The 19,549-nt window shown below is 46.8% G+C and overlaps 1 protein-coding gene and 1 long non-coding RNA gene across 4 annotated transcripts in view; both read left to right on the top strand.

The window, feature by feature from the left end:
- Window positions 1-18,403, top strand: part of LOC310671130 — an 87,001-nt gene extending 68,598 nt beyond the window's left edge. Inside the window, exon 2 of the long non-coding RNA XR_014507813.1 lies at window positions 15,627-18,403. This is a non-coding gene — a long non-coding RNA (uncharacterized lncRNA). The remainder of the gene's footprint in view (window positions 1-15,626) is intronic.
- Window positions 1,671-15,804, top strand: LOC310670614 (uncharacterized protein). 3 transcript variants are annotated; one of them, XM_083426208.1, is made up of 6 exons: window positions 1,671-1,767; window positions 6,368-6,450; window positions 7,825-7,951; window positions 8,066-8,161; window positions 9,344-14,802; window positions 15,286-15,804. In XM_083426208.1, exons 2-5 carry the CDS (start codon window positions 6,376-6,378, stop codon window positions 10,441-10,443), a joined length of 1,398 nt encoding a protein of 465 aa, XP_083282334.1. In that variant the 5' UTR covers window positions 1,671-1,767; window positions 6,368-6,375; the 3' UTR covers window positions 10,444-14,802; window positions 15,286-15,804. The 3 variants fall into 3 exon arrangements, with proteins under 3 accessions (XP_083282334.1, XP_083282333.1, XP_083282332.1); XM_083426207.1 differs by lacking the exon at window positions 1,671-1,767 and adding an exon at window positions 4,387-4,584 and having other exon boundaries at window positions 9,344-14,795; XM_083426206.1 differs by lacking the exon at window positions 1,671-1,767 and adding an exon at window positions 4,387-4,584.
- Window positions 18,404-19,549: the final 1,146 nt, after the last annotated feature.

Below are 19,549 nucleotides of genomic sequence, written 5' to 3'. Positions count from 1 at the left end.
CATGGTGTTTCTTCCTAGAACTATAATAATAATAATAATATATTTATTGTCATTGCCCCCTTCGGGGACAACGAAATTACTTGGCTGCTCCATAAAAACACTAATTAAACAATACAGTATAATACAGCAAGGGAGATTAGATGACTTTCAAAGTCCGGGCTTCCCATTCAGGGCCGAGATCGCTCTGGAGAAGAAGCTGTTCTTAAGACGGCTCGTTCTTGTCTTCATCGTCCTGTATCTCCGTCCCGACGGCAAGAGCTCGAAGAGACAGTGACCAGGATGCGATGGATCTTTTACTATGTCCAGTGCCTTCCTATGGCACCTTGTGGCATAAATCTGCTCTAAGGTGGAGAGTGGGCAGCCAACAATGCTCTCTGCTGCCTTAACAACCCTGCGCAACCCCATCCTGTCCTGGGTAGTACAGCTTCCGTACCACACACATAAGCCGTAAGTGAGCACGCTCTCAATGGTACAGTGATAGAAGGCAAGCAGCAGTTTCTGCGGAAGATGGTTTTTCCTTAGTATTCTCAAAAAATACAGTCTCTGCTGCGCCTTCTTCACAAGCCCCCTTGTGTTGACACTCCAGGACAGATCCTCTTGTAATTCAATGCCCCAAAATAAATAGGGTTCTGTGTACATACAAGAGGCTGTGTGTGCGCAGTGCATCCCCCTAGATCACCATATCTCATAAAGTCTGGATGGGTGGTCAGGCCAGATTGGATGGTCTGTCCCTGGAGGCTGATGGAACCTCATGGATTCCTGAACGCTGGGGGCAGTTCTGCAGCGATGGAAAGCCAATGCTTTTAACCAAAGCCCTTGCTTTTGCTGTGGATCAGCGAGACGGGTGGTTGGTGTAATAATAATAATAATAATAATATTTATTTATACCCCGAGCTCAGGACGGCTAGCACCAATAAAATCACAGTAAAAACATAATGGGGGGGGGGAATACAATTTAAAATACAGTGGTACCTCGGGTTACATACGCTTCAGGTTACATACGCTTCAGGTTACAGACTCTGCTAACCCAGAAATATTACCTCGGGTTAAGAACTTTGCTTCAGGATGAGAACAGAAATCGTGCTCCGGTGGTGTGGCAGCAGCAGGAGGCCCCATTAGCTAAAGTGGTGCTTCAGGTTAAGAACAGTTTCAGGTTAAGAATGGACCTCCAGAACGAATTAAGTCCTTAACCCGAGGTACCACTGTATAGGTTAAAATGCAATTTAAAATGCAGCCTCATTTTAAAAGTAGCCGATAAATCAAGACACTAAGGGGAGGGAAACATAAGGGTCAGACTGAGTCCAAACCAAAGGCCAGACGGAACAGTCTCATGTGACAGAGCGTTCCACCAAGTTGGGCCAGCACTGAAAAGGCCCTGGCCCTAGCTGAGACCAATCTAACCACCTTGCAACTTGGGACCTCGAAAATGTTGTCATTTGTGGACCTTAAGGTCCTCTGTGGGGCATACCAGGGGAGGCGGATCCACACGCCCTTCCACAGTGGGGACTGAGGTTTCCGGACGGGAGTTGATCCCGGTGAGGGTTTGCCAAGCGTGTCTTCTTCTTAGCACATTTTCCCCTTTCGTCCTGAGATTGAGCATCTTCAAAGCCCACAGCACCCTTATCTCTCATGTGATTGACTGACTGTGAGTCACGTTACAGAGGCATTCCATTCTGTTGTGACTGTTATTCAAATTGTTTTCATTTGCGAAATGGTCTCCCCTGGGAGGCTCGTTTGGCACCTTCATTAGTCATCTTTAGGTGCCAGGTAAAAATGTTCCTGTTTAATCAGGACTTGGGCTGACTGACATCTCATATCCTTTTACATGCTTGTGGAAGGAGGGGTTATAGATTTGTTTCTGTTTTTATTATGCATTTTTAATCACACATTTTTGTTCTGGGAACCATCTTGAGATCTTTGAATGAAGGGTGGTATAATAATAATAATAATAATAATAATAATAATAATAATATAGCATTCTCATTCTTTCCAACTGCGACCGAATTCACTCATATTCATTTCTCCCCAGTTACTACGTAAGTTCCTTTGGAGAAGGAGCTATGGAATAATTAGAACCATTTAACCTTATTTTGCTAATGAAGCTCAAATACAAGTGAGGTGCTGTGTTTAAAAAACCCCCAGAATGTGTTATGAGTATTTCTCATTATATCCCTATAAGTGAAAGAGCTAGACTAGGGCGCCTTTTGAGGAAAAGATCTGGAAATCCAAAAGGAAACAGAGGCTCTGGCAATGCTGAGTTCTACCCTGCAGTGACCTCAGCCTGGCCTGATCCAAAAGAAGGTTGTGTTGTATGGGACCATTTTAGAATCATCTAGTCCAACCCCCTGCAATGCAGGAATCTTTTGCCCAAACTCGAACCCATGACCGAGATTAAGAGCCTCGCGGTCTACCAACTGAGCTATCCCAGGAGTACAACAGCCATTGCATTGGTTCTTTGCATGCGGACATTTAAGTCTAGGTTCCGGAGCAGCAGCGAAAGAGGTGCAAACGCTGCTACACATGAGAAGGAACCAAACTGCCTGCTAATTTGTTTTTCTCTAAGCCATAAACGCAACCTAACAGCTAGTTCTCTCTGACCTCCCTTTAAACCAAATATGTTCTTCAGCTGCAGATCTGACGAGAGTCGTCATAAAACACACCATTTAGGAAACATAATAATGATGATACTACTACTACGACTACTAGCTTTTACTATAGTAAAAGCTATGGTTTTCCCAGTAGTGATGTATGGCAGTGAGAGCTGGACCATACAGAAGGCTGATCGCCGAAGAATTGATGCTTTTGAATTATGGTGCTGGAGGAGACTCCTGAGAGTCCCATGGACTGCAAGAAGATCAAACCTCTCCATTCTTCAGGAAATCAGCCCTGAGTGCTCACTGGAAGGACAGATCCTGAAGCTGAGACTCCAATACTTTGGCCACCTCATGAGAAGAGAAGACTCCCTGGAAAAGACCCTGATGCTGGGAAAGATGGAGGGCAGAAGGAGAAGGGGACGACAGAGGACGGGATGGTTGGACAGCGTTCTCGAAGCTACCAGCATGAGTTTGACCAAACTGCGGGAGGCAGTGGAAGACAGGAGTGCCTGGTGTGCTCTGGTCCATGGGGTCACGAAGAGTCGGACATGACTGAACGACTAAACAACAACAACTACTACTACTACTACTAATAATAATATTTATTTATACCCCACCCTCCCCAGGCAAGGCTGGGCTCAGGGCAGCTAACAAGCAATAATAAAAACAAGTTGAATGAATACAACTTAAAAACAAGATTAAAATGCAACATTAAAATATTGAAACATTAAAATATTAAAATGCAGCCTCATCAGAGGAGAAGGGAAAACGGAAAAAGAAAGGGGGGGGAGGGAATCAAATTGGCTCCAAGCCAAAGGTCAGGCGGAACAACTCTGTCTTACACGCCCTGCGGAAAGAAATCAGATCCCGCAGGGCCCTGGTCTCATGAGACAGAGCGTTCCACCAGGCCGGAGCCAGTGTTGAGAAGGCCCTGGCTCTGGTTGAGGCTAATCTAACTTCCTTAGGGCCCGGGACCACTAGGGTGTTGCTATTTATGGACCTTAAGGCTCTCTGTGGGGAATACCGGGAGAGGTGGTCCCATAGGTACGAGGGTCCTAGGCCGTGAAAGGCTTTAAAGGTCAAAAGCAGCACCTTAAATCTGACTCTGTACTCCACCGGGAGCCAGTGCAGCTTGAAAAGCACTGGATGAATATGCTCCCATGGCAGAGACCCCGTGAGGAGCCTCGCTGCAGCATTCTGCACCCGCTGGAGTTTGTGGGACAGTTTCAAGGGCAGCCCCGTGTAGAGCGAATTACAGCAGTCAAGCCTGGAGATGACTGTCGCATGGATCACTGTGGCCAGGTCGGGGCGGGAAAGGTAAGGGACCAACTGCTTGATGTGGCGAAGATGGAAAAATGTTGCCTTGGCTGTTGCTGTAATCTGCAGCTCCGCGGAAAGGGAGGCGTCAAGGATTACACCCAAACTCTTAACGGAAGGCAATGGCACTAATTGGGCCCCCGCAAGAGAAGGGCGTTGGTCTCTCATCCCCATGCCATCCCGACCCAGCCAGAGGACGGGACATAAAACACTTTAGTGAATTTTGGGCATGAGCTTGATCGGAATGAAACCACGATGGGTTTATAATCCGCCAAAAGCTGCTGTTGCTTTCTGTTTGGTTTTGAAAAATGCAAGCCCATCGCAGGCCCTTTTTTATATTTTTAACAGCAGTGCTCTCCATAGCCTGGCGTTTGCTCCTAAATCACAGGCGAGGGTGGCGCTGGGGGAACTACAGCTCCCAGAATCCCCTCTGCTTGCTTTTTGTGCGGGGCAGACGCAAAGGAGGGGGCGAGAGGGGGGGGGGAAAGAGGACTACAAGTCCCAGCAGCCAGAGTCAGGCTGTCTGAATCCCAAGAGATCTAGCGGAGACATTGGATCTGGGGGTGGGGAGCGGAAAGGGATCTGCTGGGAGTGGGGTGCGGTGGGGTGGCGCCTCCCCCAACCCTGGTGAATTGCATCCTGGAGGAGCCTGTGCGCAATTTAGCCAATGCAGGTGAGGGTCGAGAAAGAGGGGCGCTTGCCCTCCTGGAGAAGGAGGGTGGGTGGGGTGGCCTCCCATCTTTCCTCCCCCTCGCCCCACTTTTCTGATTCTGCCTTAGATTTTGAGGGTGATGGATCTGGAAGCGGTGTGGGGTGGAGAAGGGAGCGGCTGCAGGGCTTTGGAGTTTTCCTTTGTTTCCTCTCCCTCCGCCGCTCCCACCCCCCAAACCCCAAACCTTGGAAAGGTGGAAGAAGAAGAATGGGGGAAATTCCGTGGGGCGAGGCAAAAACGGTGGGCAGGAGGAGATCGCGGCTTGCTTGGGTGCCTGCCGCCCTCTCCCCTTTTTAGCAATCGAAGGAGATGGGAAGGGAAGGGTTGGAAGAAACAGATTTTTTAAAGCAAAGCAAAAAGAAGTCGGGTCATCTAGCAATTCTGCAGGCTTGCTGGGTGCCCCTCCCCCCGATTTTTCCGGGCTCCAATTCCCATCATCCCTGACTATTAGGGGTGGTTAGAGTTGGGGCACCAAACAGCATCTCGCGGCCCACAGGGTAGTAGCAGGACTTTTTTAAAACAACAACGTGGTTTTTAGTTTGCGTTTTCCTGTTTTATTGTATGCCTCGCTCCTTTAACTGGAGAGCTGTGTCAGTGCCCCCTGGGATCTCTTGATAGCTGTCAACTTTTCCCTTTTCTTGCGAGGAATCCTATTCGGAATAAGGGAATTTCCCTTAAAAAAAAAAGGGAAACGTTGACATCTATGGATCTCTTTGGATGAGGGGTGGCTAAAAAAAATGGATTGCAAACCAATCAATATGGTGCACCGAAAGCAGGATCCACCCCGTCCTGGTCTCACAGTCGCCAACCCAGTGCCTCCAAGCAGGACCCGGGTGCAAGAGTCCCTTTGCTTGCGATTCCTGCCAGCAGGTATACAAAAGCATGCTATCTCTCTGACAGTGGAGGAAAGACGTGGCCGTTGTGGCTAGTAGCCTCCGATAGCGTCCTCCTTCTTGACCCCTACTCCAAAACGCATGTGCGGGTGGGCAGAGTCCTGGGGGGGGGGCAAGGATGCAAGTCTGTTGCAGCTAACACAGCAAAGAGAGCCTCAGGGCGCCTGAAGTCATGGTGGCAGAAGTTTTGGCGGACTGGAGTCTGCGCTGTCGGATGCAGGAAGCGCATGTTGGGCCACGGATTTTGGTTTTTAGTTTGCGTTTTCCTGTTTTATCATGTGCCTTGCTCCTTTAACTGGAGAGGTGTCTCAATGCCCCTGGGATCTCTTTGGAAGAGGGTGCTCAGGCCCACTGACCCTGCTGTTAGGGCGACTGAGGCGGCCGCCTCAGGGCAGCAGGTGAGGCGGAGAATGGGGCTGAACTGTTGGAAGGATGGAGTTGAGCAAGCGCCATGTCGCCTCGCCTGCACCTCCAAAGGTGGCTTGCTAGCCTCAGGTGAGGTGAAAGAGGCTGCTGTCCTCTCGCCGGCATTGAAGCACGATTCGGCCGCCTACGTGGTCAGCTTCTGCCAGCTTGTCCCTTTGCCTCAAGCTGCAAAATGTCTTGGGCTGGCCCTGGGTGTGGAGGAAAAGGGTAAATGGTGGCTTTTCCCTCCCACCCCCACCATGCTACAATTCCCAGAGTGGTGCAAACAGTCAAATCCTCTGGGAACTGTAGCTCTGAGAGAGGTTTCTTTTTCCCATCTTGCATTTTACCTCAGAAAATCCAATGTAATATTGAAAAACGAGGTTCCCCCCCCCCTTTGTACTTGAAATGAACCACTTTTCCCTTTGGCTTTTTAACTTCTACAGAAGACAAAATGAGGGCCATGTTTCTGTCTGGATTGTCTCCTCCTTCCAGAGGATGGGAAAGAGCTGCACCTGAGCCATCTCAGGTAAGACGTTGAGGGCCCCAAAGTCCTTCCAAGTGGAAGTGATTGGGGTACAGTCATACTTCATGTTATGTTTGCTTCATGTTACGTTCTTTCAGGTTACGTCCCACGGCAACCCGGAAGTACCGGAAAGGGTTACTTCCGGGTTTTGCCGCTCGCGCATGCGCAGAAATGCAAAATGACATCAAGCCCATGTGCAGAAGCGGCAAATCGCAACCCTTTCATGCACAGACACGCCGCTGCGGGTTGCGCTCTTTTCATGTTGCGAACGGGCCTCTAGAACGGATCCTGTTTGCAACCAGAGGTACCACTGAACATGGAAAAATACCCTTTTAACTCCACGGAAAAGTGCTGCCCATTGAGGGATTGTGCATCTGGCTTGCATGCACATGATACAATACACTATTCGCTCTACGCGGGGCTGCCCTTGAAGCTGTCCCAGAAACTCCAGCGGGTGCAGAATGCTGCAGCGAGGCTCCTCACGGGAACTCTGCCATGGGAGCATATTCACCCAGTGCTTTTCCAGCTGCACTGGCTCCCGGTGGAGTATAGGGTCAGATTTAAGGTACTGGTTTTGACCTTTAAAGCCCTACATGGCCTGGGACCCTGGGACCTACAGGACCGCCTCTCCTGGTATGCCCCACGAAGGACCTTAAGGTCCATATATAGCAACACCCTAGTGGTCCCGAGCCCTAAGGAAGTTAGATTAGCCTCAACCAGAACCAGGGCCTTCTCAGCACTGGCTCCGGCCTGGTGGAACGCTCTGCCTCATGAGACCAGGGCCCTGCAGGATCCGATTTCTTTCCGCAGGGCCTGTAAGACAGAGTTGTTCCGCCTGGCCTTTGGCTTGGAGCCCATTTGATTCCCTCCCCCTCTTTATTTTTTCTTTTTTCTTTCTCCTCCTGTGATGAGGCTGCATTTTAATATTGTAATGTTTCAGTATTTTAATGTTGTATTTTAATCTTGTTTTTAAGTTGTTTTCATTCAACTTGTTTTTATTATTGCTTGTTAGCCGCCCTGAGCCCGGCCTTGTCTGGGCAGGGCGGGGTATAAATAAAAATTATTATTATTATTATTATTATTATTATTATTATTATTATTATTATTATTTATTAACATTACTTTCAACAGTCATAGGATCCACCAAGGATCCTGGGAACTATAGTTTGTGCTGAGAATTCTTAAGAGACCCCTTCTCCCCTTGCAGAGCTACAGTTCCCAGAGCTCTCTGGGAAGAGGGACTGATTGTTTAAACCACTCTGGTATAGAAATACTATGGAATGAAATATAAAAAGATTTGCAGCCTTTCATTTTCTCTTTGCGGGTGAGAGCTTTTGAGGCAGAGGCAGCTGAGACGAGGATTCTTCTTTCTTCCAGAGCCTGGTGACTTTCCGAGATGTGGCCGTCTATTTCACAGAGGCACAAGGCGCTCTGCTGGACCCAAATCAGAGAGCTCTCTACAGAGAGGTCATGATGGAGAATTATGAGAACGTGACCTCCTTAGGTAAGGAACTTCGCTGCCTTGTTTTGTTAAGCTAGGGAGGAAAAAACTCCTGCTTTCTGATAGTCCTTTGCGGGAAGAGGAGGGTTTTTAATTTTTTGAAAATCTTTTATCAAGGGTTTCCGGTTGCAAAGCCTGTCCTCATCACTCGTCTGGAACAAGGAGAAGCTCCGTGGGTACCGGATCCTCGGAACCTGGGCAGCAGGTGTTCAGGTGAGAGGCTAGGGCATGCCAACAGGCAAATCATCCATTGAGGTGTGTCCCCATCACCCAAACATGGCCAGCCATGAGTCTCAGCCATTACAGTGGTGCCTCGCAAGACGAAAAGAATCCGTTCCGCGGGTCTTTTCGTCTTGCGTTTTTTTCGTCTTGCGAAGCAAACCCATTGACGGAGTAGCGCTATTAGCGCTATTGGCGATTTAAGGGCTAAAAACGGCTTTTTAAGGGGTGGGGGATTAGCGGTTTTGCTGCTAAAAGCATTTTAGCAGCTTAGCGATTCAAAATAAGGGGTTTTGGAGCAAAAAAAAAATTCAAATTTTTTCGTCATTTTTCGTCTTGCAAAGCAAGCCCATAGGGAAATTTGTCCTGCGAAGCGCCTCTGCAAACAGAAAACCCTTTCGTCTTGCGGGTTTTCCGTCTTGCGCGGCATTCGTCTTGCGGGGCACCACTGTACATTTGGATGTGTTGCCTCGTCCCACTGCTCTTCTTTGAAACGCTTGCCCTGTGTGGGGAGGGAATCCCACAACTTTGGGGCTGCCACACGGAATACCCTCTCTCGGGTCGCCCTGGCCACCCAACCTCTGAACTACCCAAAGGGCTCCCTCCCTCTTCTGATCTTAACATCAAAGAGGGTCTTCAGGGATGGAGACAGTCTTTCAGATATTTGGGGCCTAAGTCGTTTAGTAGCCATGAAAAGGCTTATTTTTCCGTGATTTTGTCTAAGCCTGTTTTAAAGACACCTGATTTGGCGGTCTGGCGGCCACCACTTTCTGTGGCAAAAATTTACCTCAGGAAATTTACAGCTTACTTCCAGTTTTAAAGACACCTGATTTGGCAGTCTGGTGGCCACCACTTTCTGTGGCAAAAATTTACCACAGGAAATTTACAGCTTACTTCCAGTTTTAAAACCACCCAGTTTGGCGGTCTGGTCGCCACCACTTTCTGTAGCAAAAACTGACCTCAGGAAATTTACAGCTTAATTCCAGTTTTAAAGCCGCCCGATTTGGCGGTCTGGTTGCTGCTGCCACCTCCTGTGGCAAAAAATTTCTCCAGGAAATTTACAGCTTATTTCCCACAACTCACCCTGATTGACTTTTCTACGATTCTTCCTCTTCTGGAGTTGAAGGTCAGTCCTGTCAGTGTTTCCCCCCCCCCTCACTTCTCACCCCCTTCCAGGTGTCTTGAGGAAGAAGAACTCGTGCCGCAAGTGTGGGAAATGCTTCTCCCAGAAACCGGACCTCATCATACACCGCTTGGTCCACATGGGTGAGAAGCCCTTCAAGTGCTTGGAGTGTGCAAAGTATTTCGTTCACCATTCGGAGCTTGTGAAACACCAGCGGGTCCACACGGGGGAGAGGCCCTTCAAGTGCCTGGAGTGCGGGAAGTGCTTTTCGCGCCAGTCCGTCCTCGTGAATCACCACAGGATCCACACGGGGGAGAAACCTTACAAATGCCCGGAGTGCGTGAAATGCTTCACCCAGAGATCGCAGCTCGTCCGGCACCGGAGAGTCCACACGGGAGAGAAGCCGTACAAGTGTCCCGAGTGCGAGAAGTGTTTCGCACGCCACTCGGTCCTCATCAACCACCAGAGGGTCCACACGGGGGAGAAGCCCTACCAGTGCTTGGAGTGTGCGAAATGCTTCGCACGGCAGTCCGTCCTCGTGAACCACCAGAGGGTCCACACGGGGGAGAAGCCCTACAAGTGCCAGGAGTGCGGGAAGCGCTTTGCTCACCAGTCGAACCTTGTGAACCACCAGAGGGTCCACACGGGCGAGAAGCCCTACAAGTGCTTGAAGTGCGGGAAGTGCTTTGCCCAGCAGTCGGACCTCGTGAAACACCGGCGCATCCACACGGGGGAGAGGCCGTACAAGTGCTTGGAGTGTGGCAAGTGCTTCGCCATCCATTCGGACGTCGTGAACCACCAGCGGGTCCACACGGGGGAGAAGCCTCACAAGTGCCAGGAGTGCGGGAAGTGCTTCGCTCAGCGCTCGGCCCTGGTGAGCCACCAGCGAGTCCACACGGGGGAGAAGCCCTACAAGTGTATGGAGTGCGAGAAATGCTTCTCTCAGCTGTCCAACCTCGTGAAGCACCAGCGAGTCCACACGGGGGAGAAGCCCTACAAGTGCCAGGAGTGCGGGAAGTGCTTCGCTCGGCACTCGCACCTCCGGGTTCACCACAGAGTTCACTTGAGAGCAAAAGCCAGCCAGCGCCTCAACGATCTCGAAAGCTTGATGGAGAAGGGGAGCCTTATTCAGTATCAAATAGCCAGCACTTAATTGAAATTGAAATACTTTATTGTCACTTGTACAACTTGTATACAGTGAGATTAAACGAGCACCCCCAACTCAGCTCTCTTAATTCCCCTCGTTTACTGACACACACACCAAACCCGAAAGTCAGTTGCCCTGTTATCTTTTCTTTCAGCAGCCTAACAGCCCATGGATAGAAGCTGTTCTTTACCCTGTTGGTGCGACTAATCATGCTTCTATATCTTCTGCCCGAGGGCAGGAGATCAAGAAAGTGCCGGCCAGGTTGTGAATCACCCCTAAGAATTTTCCTCACTCTCCTGAGGCCCTCGATGTCATCCTGCGGATTCACGGGACAGCCCATAATATCTTGTGCTGTATTCACCACCCTCTGTAGGCACTTCCTATCAGATGATGTCAAACCAGCGTACCACGCCGTGATGCAGTATGAAAGGACACTTTCGATTGTGGAGCGGTAGAAGGAGATCATCAAATGTTGATTGACATTGTTCTTCCACAATACTCTGAGGAGACGGAGTCTCTGTTGGGTTTTCTTAACCACCTGGTTAAGAACATAAAAAGAATTTGCTGGATCAGGCCAGAGGCCCATTTTGTCCAGCATCCTGCACCCACAGTGGCCAACCAGATACCTATAGGAAGCATGCCAAGAGGACCTTCTCAGGCTTAGGTGAGAAGTACCTTGGGGTGGAGACGGATTTAGTATTTAGCAAATAGCCACCGTTCTTTACCTGAGCTTGACTTTGCAGTCAGCAGGGCAGCCACACACCAACAAGTCAAATGGGCTCAGCTGTCTACCTTTAACAAACAAGCCAGCGGACCTCACGTACGTTCTTCTGTTGTTCCTTTCTCAAACAGGAAAACCCAGCCCACCAAATATTTTACGACTGTTTGCATCACGGGGGAACAGGGAAAGCTGTTTGTGACTTCATGGGTGCTAGCCAGTTGGCGCTCTCTGCAACTGCCCTTTCCCTGGCTCCAACCTTTTGGAGCTTACCCCCCAGGCTAAGAGAATAAACACATTTATATTGAAGGCAGCAGAGGCCCTTGCCAGTCACCCCACCACTCTGAAATGTTTGTATCTGTCCTTGTTACTAGGCTGTAACGGTGTGGGAGAAATCAGGTATGTACTCTTTCGATTCTGAGTGTCCAGCTCAGGAGTGAAGCTACTGCGGAGGGTTCCCCCAGTTATCCCTGAATATCTGGTGTGCTTTATCGCTGTGGAGTAGCCAAAGGAGTAGGCTCAGCGTCTCCTCTGTAAAGTTGCACCCTCATTTACTGAACATCTCCTTAAGCCACACCTATGTTCCCATCAGTCACCGAAGCTGCAGGAAGAGTAGAGTTTCGGGAATCGGGGCCGAATGCCTTTCTTAAAGAAAAGTATAAGCTGCTTTTGAGTAGTTGGGAGAAGAGGAAGGATTTCAGCTGAACGTTCAGCTATATAACCAAAGCTGTTCTGATCTGTAATGCTGGCTTTAAAATGTCCCGTATGGCAGTTTTGCGACCCGAAGCCCGATTCCGGGCACCTGTCGCGTTAGGGTTTGAACTGGAATGGTACGGTAGGGGAAAGCACTTCAGTTTTCCGATTAGCACTGTTGTCGTTTAAGTACTTTGGGTGTTGCTTAGCGGCCTAGTTTATGCTCAGTTCTGTGTCTCTAAGGCAAGGTAATGCTTATGAGCATCTAGCTATGTATATTACGGTTTGCAGCGTTCTGTTGTACTCTAGAGCAGGGGTGGTGAAACTCCACACACACACACACACACACACACACACACACACATTGAGGGCCACTTTCTCTTGAGGGTGATCTGTTGGGGGCCACATCATGCCAGCAGTGCGTGGGGCCAAAGTCTGTGATCTGCGGAGCCAGAGCTCAAAGTGGAGTATCAACCTTTCAAATCCATTCAGCCACAGCCAAGCATGGCCAACGGTCAGAGACGAAGGGAGCTGTGGTCTGGAAACATATGGAGGGTGCCAGAGGGGATCAAGAGAGCCCAGAGTTTGTCTTGATCAACCATTATGTTGTCTGTGTTATACACAGTTCTAGTTGTTACCTTCTACACATCTGCGTAGGTGCCGTTTATTTATTTATTTAGGCTTTATTTTATGTTCGACAATGATCTATAATTGTATACGGGGTATTTATCTTGCCACTAGAGTCCTGTTTGATAGCACTGTTTTGCAAAATCTTGTATAACCACCTACTTTTTGGGAAAAAAAAACAATAAAAGTTATTTCAATTTTAAAATTAAACCAGAACCTGGAGCAGGCTTATATAGAGATAGGGGCAGCCTTGGTTCTTAATGGCTGGGGGTGGGGTGGGGGGTCACCAGGAACAGGAAGGAGGTTTGGCTCCAGTTTCTATCAGTGTTTCTGAAATTCTGGTGCATTAAATGTGCCGTCACCATGCGCTTTTGAAAGGAAAAGCAGTATCCCATGGGGACATTGCAGCTGCCAAGACAGAACCTCTCTCTTAGCCCAGATAGTACTTCACCCTGACAGGGATCCCATAGAGGTGGGTACAGAGTGGGTGGATTTGGGGGTATAAAATATGCACAGACCCCTTCTCAGGGATCCCATTTAAAGCACTGTTGCACCGCTTTGAACAGTCATGGCTTCCCCCAAGGAATGCTGGGAACTGTAGTTTGTTAAGGGTGCCGAGTGTTGTGAGACGACCTCCCTATTCCCCTCACAAGGGCTACAATTCCCAGAGGAGTTTAACAGTCAATCCCTCTGGGAACTGTAGCTCTGAGAGGGGGAATGTACTCTCGGCATCCTATAGCTCCCATAATTATTGGGGGGAAGCCATGACTGTTTATAAAGTAGTTTTATACTGCTTTAAATGTATGGTGTGAGCATGATCTCTCTTTCTCTCACACACACACGCAGAGTCTAATGATGTTTATCTCCGGCCTGAAGCAGAGCCAAAATGGCACCCTTCCTCGCCCTCCCAGGGCAAACACTTTGAAAAGTCTTCTTGTACCATTAAGAACCCAGTTCTTGCCTTCAGCTCTCCTTCCCGGCCACCGCATGCAAGGCCAGCCCTGCCTAAACCACCATTTTGCATGACAGGATTTTTCTCGCTAACCCACCAGAATAAACTGACATAAAATTTTGGGGGAGGGCTTCCCATTGGAGGAGAGGTGGGCTACAAATATAAAAAATTAAAACAATGGCGATGTTAAATTAATTATTTACTTATTGGCTACCTAGCTGTAGGCCAAGTTGGAAAGTCAGTCTGGAGCTTAGAAAGCTCTTTCCGCCCCCACAGGAACTAGCTCAAGTTCAGTGAGTCCAAAAGTTAACTTCTCCCAGTTCAGTGTCTTCCCTTTGCAAAACGAACTAGTTTGGACCACAGTTCAATTCAAGTGCGCCTAAAGGATCCTTGACAATAAAGAATCTCAGCATTCAGGATGCTACAGGCTGCTGTGCTGAAGAGTGAAATATAGTTTAAGAAGACAAGGTGTGAATTGTTTATTTTGTTTTGTTGAAACAATTAATGATTTTAAAGGCCCAAGGAGTCTAGAAGGGTCAAAAATGCACGTAAGAGAAAGAAGCTGAAGCTGAACTAGACATGGTTCAAAGTTCTACCCTCAAAACAAACTTAATTCACGTTCTCTTCCCCCGGGGATTATAGGGACGGCTTTGGAGATTTTTTGAAGTAATCCAGTGAACTTTGCGAAACCTAACTAGTTCATTCCTAGCACTTGGAAAGTTCGTTTCAAGGCTCACCATTCTGTACATCTGTACCAGTCATGGCTCTTTGCTCTTTGTGTTGTGTTTGTGACCTTCATGTCCCCCCTATGTTTGGTTTGTGCTGCATGTTTTGTTCCAGCTTGCAATTTATGTGAAGTTTGCCTTCAGTAATTTATAATTTCATTATAATCCTATAATACGCTGCGTTTATTGATTTGATATTCCACTACATAGAAACAGTATGTATGTGTGTGTATACATGCAATATTTCATTGCTTCTTGTTCTTTTGTGTTTGGCGTGGCTCAAATTACGTTTTAAAGCTTTCTGGGGGTTTTTTAAAACAAGCTCAGAAATTTCTGGCGTTTTTTCTTTTTTAAAACACAACCTCATAGTATTAATCACTACAAAGGGCTGCATTGAACACTGGAGTTTTGCTTATGCAATTGAACTTCCATTTCCTCTCCTTTCCACCTTGCGGGGGGGGGGGGATAATAACCTGACTTCCCCATCCCCTGGGAGCTGATTTGGGGGTGCTGGTGTAGGGTGTGGAGGGGGGACAGGAGAAGAAGTAGTTTTGTTGTACTTGTGGAGTCTGCTGCATGAGCACGGCTGCAAGTGCTGGATACAGCCCCTAGGCACTGAGAACTGGAAAGAATTAATCAATAGGCACGTTGTTGTTGTTTAGTCGTTCCGTCGTGTCCGACTCTTCGTGACCCCCTGGACCAGAGCACGCCAGGCACTCCTGTCTTCCACTGCCACCCGCAGTTTGGTCAAACTCATGCTGGTAGCTTGGAGAACACTGTCCAAGCATCTCGTCCTCTCGTCCTCTGTCGTCCCCTTCTCCTTGCGCCCTCCATCTTTCCCAGCATCAGGGTCTTTTCCAGGGAGTCTTCTCTTCTCATGAGGTGGCCAAAGTATTGGAGCCTCAGCTTCACGATCTGTCCTTCCAGTGAGCACTCAGGGCTGATTTCCTTAAGAATGGATGCGTTTGATCTTCTTGCAGTCCATGGGACTCTCAAGAGTCTCCTCCAGCACCATAATTCAAAAGCGTCAATTCTTCGGCGATCAGCCTTCTTTATGGTCCAGCTCTCACTTCCATACATCACTACTGGGAAAACCATGGCTTTAACTATACGGACCTATACTATATCAATAGGCACAACCCAGCCTAATTTAAGCAATTCCAAATCTCATAGCGAGACACATGAAGCTGCCTTATAATCAAACATTGAATCCATCTAGCATGGCATGGTGGTAACTGATTGGCAATCCGTGCAAAACATGAGCTTTGCACTTAACTCAGATAGGGTAGTTCCGTCAACAGAGCATGAGACTCCTAATCTCACGGTTGTGGGTTCCAGCCCCAAGTTGGGGGGGGGGGGAGAGATTCCTGCCTTGCAGGGTGTTGGAGTAGATGACCCTCAGGATCCCTTCCAACACTACAATTCTGTGATTCGACAGCCTCTCATTTGAGTTCAGTGGGAGAGTTTGGAACAGTTAGTTGCTTAACGCTGGCGGTCAAAATCAAAGGGCACTCAAAAGTACTGTACTTGTCAGGATCGTGTGAAACGTTAAAGTAGGGTTGACATACATGTGGAATTTTCCAGACATGGCCCATGTCGGTAGTGTAGATTTTGGCAATTGGCATTAAAAATACAGTAGCTCAAAAACACTTTTTTTAAAAAAAAAGATTTAGCAAAAAAAGTCTTGAAAACTTTGCCAAAAATAAGTTTTGTGTCCTCAGTTTCATTTTATGAACTATGGCAATCTTTGTTGGTGTTGTTAAATAAAAGAAGGAACTTATTAATCGGTTTAATAGATAGGGGGATTTATAAGAGCAGTTGGCATTTGATATGTGGTTAAATGTTGGATAAAAAGACTCCAGCAAATTAATATTGGATATGTATGCATTGTTCTGTAAATGTTTTCCACAGTGTGATTACTGCAGTCATTACAATCGTGAGGAGACAGATGGCAAATTGGGGACCTGTGATGATTAATTATATTAATTTATCACGTTGGTTTTTAAGAAATAAATATTTCTTAATTGAAGTAGGTATTAGATTTTGAGTATTGTGGTGTTGTGAAAAATCAGTTTTATTGGATATATTCAACTGATTCAGAGCGCAAGTTTACTGAGACAAATATCCCACTGTCTTCAGTGGGATTTGCTGTCTAGTAAGTGTGTTTAGAATAGCAATCTCAAATAAGATTCAGTGTTTGCAATCTGATTGATAGAGCTAATAGCAAATTGCAGTTAAATTTCATAGGATTATGTAAGGGGAGAATAATGAGTGCTCTGGATGACAAAATTAGTTTATAAATCCCATATCCTTAGAACTACTTTGTAAGAATCCTGTAGATTTTTAAATATTAAATATAAATATAAAGTAGCTCTGCATGGGAAAGAACAAGGACAGAAATATTTCATCACACTTCTTGAATAAAACTGAAAAAATATTCTAAATCAGCAGAACATATTTGTGGGATGATACCTTTGTTTAAAAGCTGAAATGACTTCAAAATTAAACATAACTGAGACACATGGTGCTTCTGTGTCGGGAGGCGGGGTTACAAAAACAAAAAAACAGCAGTGTATAAATCACCATTTATGAATGATATATATTGCAAATAAAGAAAAAAATGATAAAAATATTAATCAGTATTACATAGGTGGAAATAGCCCATAGCCTGGTTAAAATAAAAACTGAATAGGCTAAAAAGATGCAGATATATGAACGAATGATATTCAGCAAGCTTGAATTAAAAATTAAGAAATACTGGAGGAAAATAATTTAATCAACGTTAGATAGAATTGATGAAATGGAAAATAAAGATGGGAATATTCCCTTCCACCCCTGTAGATCCAAAATAAACGGGAGGTAGCAAGTTGTAGCTAAATCAAAATCACGGGTTGGTGTGTTATTGGGCGCCCCCAGAGTCACTTGAGAAATTCAGGGGTAACATTGGGGTTGTTGACCCACCTTCCTGACCTTTATTCTCTCAACTTCCTTTGGGTGCTGCCAGAAAAACCTGGGGTTGCTCCTCCTTGGTCATTGGCCACTTGGCTCACAAACTGGTGTTTGCAGGCTAGACATCTGCCCTAAACAGTCAGGCTTCCTGGCAGGCGAGGAAGTGGCCCTGTTGCATCATTATGGGGCCACCCCTTCCATTTGCTCCCCTTCTTCGGTGACCCTGTTGTTTTTGCTCTGCTTGCCAGGGCGAAACGGGCATTGTTTTTATGGCAGACACCGTCAGCATGTGTCCTCTGGTGGGTCATGGGGGCTGACCAGTGTCAATTGCCATCAGACCCCAACACTGGAGGTGAGTTTGCCGGTTGCACATTCAGCGAGCGCTCCTCCTCCTCCCGCTCGTTGTGGCCTCAAATGGAGTAACGACTGGCGCCTGGGCAGTGAAGCTACAACGGGCGCCACCGGTTCATAGGGACGTCAGAAGAGCTGTGCCGGAACAGCCCAAGGGCCTGTGAAGCCCATCCTATTCTCACAGTGGCCTTGGGGAGCCCACAAGTAGGAATCTTGATCACAGCTGTGCTCTCCTTCCTTGCAGCTGGTTTTCAGAGGCATACTTTCTCCAACAGTGGAGGTAGAACATACAGTATTTTTTGCTCTATAAGACTCACTTTTCCCCTCCTTAAAAGTATGGGGAAATGTGTGTGCGTCTTATGGAGCGAATGCAGGCTGCGCAGCTATCCCAGAAGCCAGAACAGCAGGAGGGATTGCTGCTTTCACTGCGCAGCGATCCCTCTTGCTGTTCTGGCTTCTGAGATTCAGAATATTTTTTTTTTCTTGTTTTCCTCCTCCAAAAACTAGGTGCATCTTGTGGTCTGGTGCATCTTATAGAGCGAAAAATACGGTAACTATCCTTCTGGCTCCAGCAGCATAGATCTATTGTTAATATTTTAATACAAGGCACTTGTAATATTTAAAAGTGGAATAATATTCTGGACGGTTTGAGAGTAACTTTGGCTTGCTGTAAGCTGATTGATTGATTGATTGATTGAAAGAATGAATACTCAGAATAAACTCAGTATATAGGGTACTTATATATTGGATCATTTACGTGAGTGGGTAAGAAGAATGCATTAAACGATGTAACCTGATTGGATTTTTTTCTTACCTGGGGGGTTTTGTGATGTCTCTTGTCTTTGTGTTCTGTATGGATAAACGTAACTTTTCACGTTAACGGTTAAGAAAAGTTTTAACATATATTCCTTGTAATCAATAAAGGAACTTCCAAGTTATCATAAAACAATATCCGTTGTTGTATTTTCGCTTTATCTTTTCATTTGACTATGTTCATTATATCCCGTAACTTACAGCACAAGCCTTTCTTTAAAAGAAGAAAGTTCATGGGAAACAACTCTGGGATTCAATATTTATTTACTGCATAAAAATGTATACCACTTGATTGCAAAACAACAACAACCCGCCAACAACTTCAAAGCAGTTTGAATAAAAAAGAATGAAACAATGTAATTATCAGTAAAGACAACTCTTTAAACAATTGATGTCAACAATAAGATAAAAAGTTGAATAAAACACACGTCAGCATTCTACATATCTGGGTAGGTATGCATAAGCAAAAATGTTTCCAGGAGGTACTGAGAAGAGTTCAGTGAAGGCATCTGCCTGATGTCAATAGAAAGGGAGTTCCAAAATGTAAATGGTGCCGCTAAAAGATTGATTCCCTACCAACCTGGAGCAAGTACAGTGGTGCCTCGCAAGACGAAAAGAATCCGTTCCGCGAGTCTCTTCGTCTTGCGTTTTTTTCGTCTTGCGAAGCAAGCCCATTAGCGGATTAGCGCTATTAGCGCTATTAGGGGCTATTAAGGGATTAGTGGCTATTAAGGGATTAGCGGCTATTAAGGGATTAGCAGCTGTTAAGGGATTAGCGGCTATTAAGGGATTAGCGGCTATTAAGGGATTAGCGGATTAGCTGCTAAAAGGCTATTAGCGGCTTAGTAGATCAGCTGATAAGCGGCTTAGATCAGCTGTTAAGCGGCTTAGCATCAGCTGTTAAGCGGCTTAGAGAACAGCTGTTAAGCGGCTTAGGGGCTGGGGAAAAAGGGGGGAGGGAAAAAACCCCCGCAGAACTCGCAAGACATTTTCGTCTTGCGAAGCAAGCCCATAGCAAATTCGTTTTGCGAAGCACCTCCAAAACGGAAAACCCTTTCGTCTAGCGGGTTTTCCGTCTTGCGAGGCATTCGTCTTTCGGGGCACCACTGTATTCTATGGTACCTGTAACAGTGCCAGTTCTGCCGATCCAAAGTTGTTATAAGGATTCTTTGCCTGATCCAGCAAGGCCCTGTTATTTCCTTCCCCCCCTCATATAATTTTCTTGCAGCTTTAAAATCATAAGAGAAGGGGGGGCAATAAGAAAGAAAAGAGAGAAGATACCCA

This window comes from Podarcis tiliguerta, assembly GCF_965153285.1.
Source record: "Podarcis tiliguerta genome assembly, chromosome: 2".
Lineage (NCBI taxonomy): Eukaryota > Metazoa > Chordata > Lepidosauria > Squamata > Lacertidae > Podarcis > Podarcis tiliguerta.
Note: the sequence above shows the minus strand (reverse complement) of the source record. Positions and strands in the feature narration are given on the sequence as shown.

Bases quoted from the DNA above. Each gene is read 5' to 3' on its own strand.
- LOC310670614 (XM_083426208.1), top strand. From the start codon at position 6,376: ATGAGGGCCATGTTTCTGTCTGGATTGTCTCCTCCTTCCAGAGGATGG. The intron at 7,952-8,065 runs GTAAGGAACTTC...TCTTTTATCAAG, and splicing joins TGAGAACGTGACCTCCTTAG to GGTTTCCGGTTGCAAAGCCT. The intron at 8,162-9,343 runs GTGAGAGGCTAG...ACCCCCTTCCAG, and splicing joins CCTGGGCAGCAGGTGTTCAG to GTGTCTTGAGGAAGAAGAAC.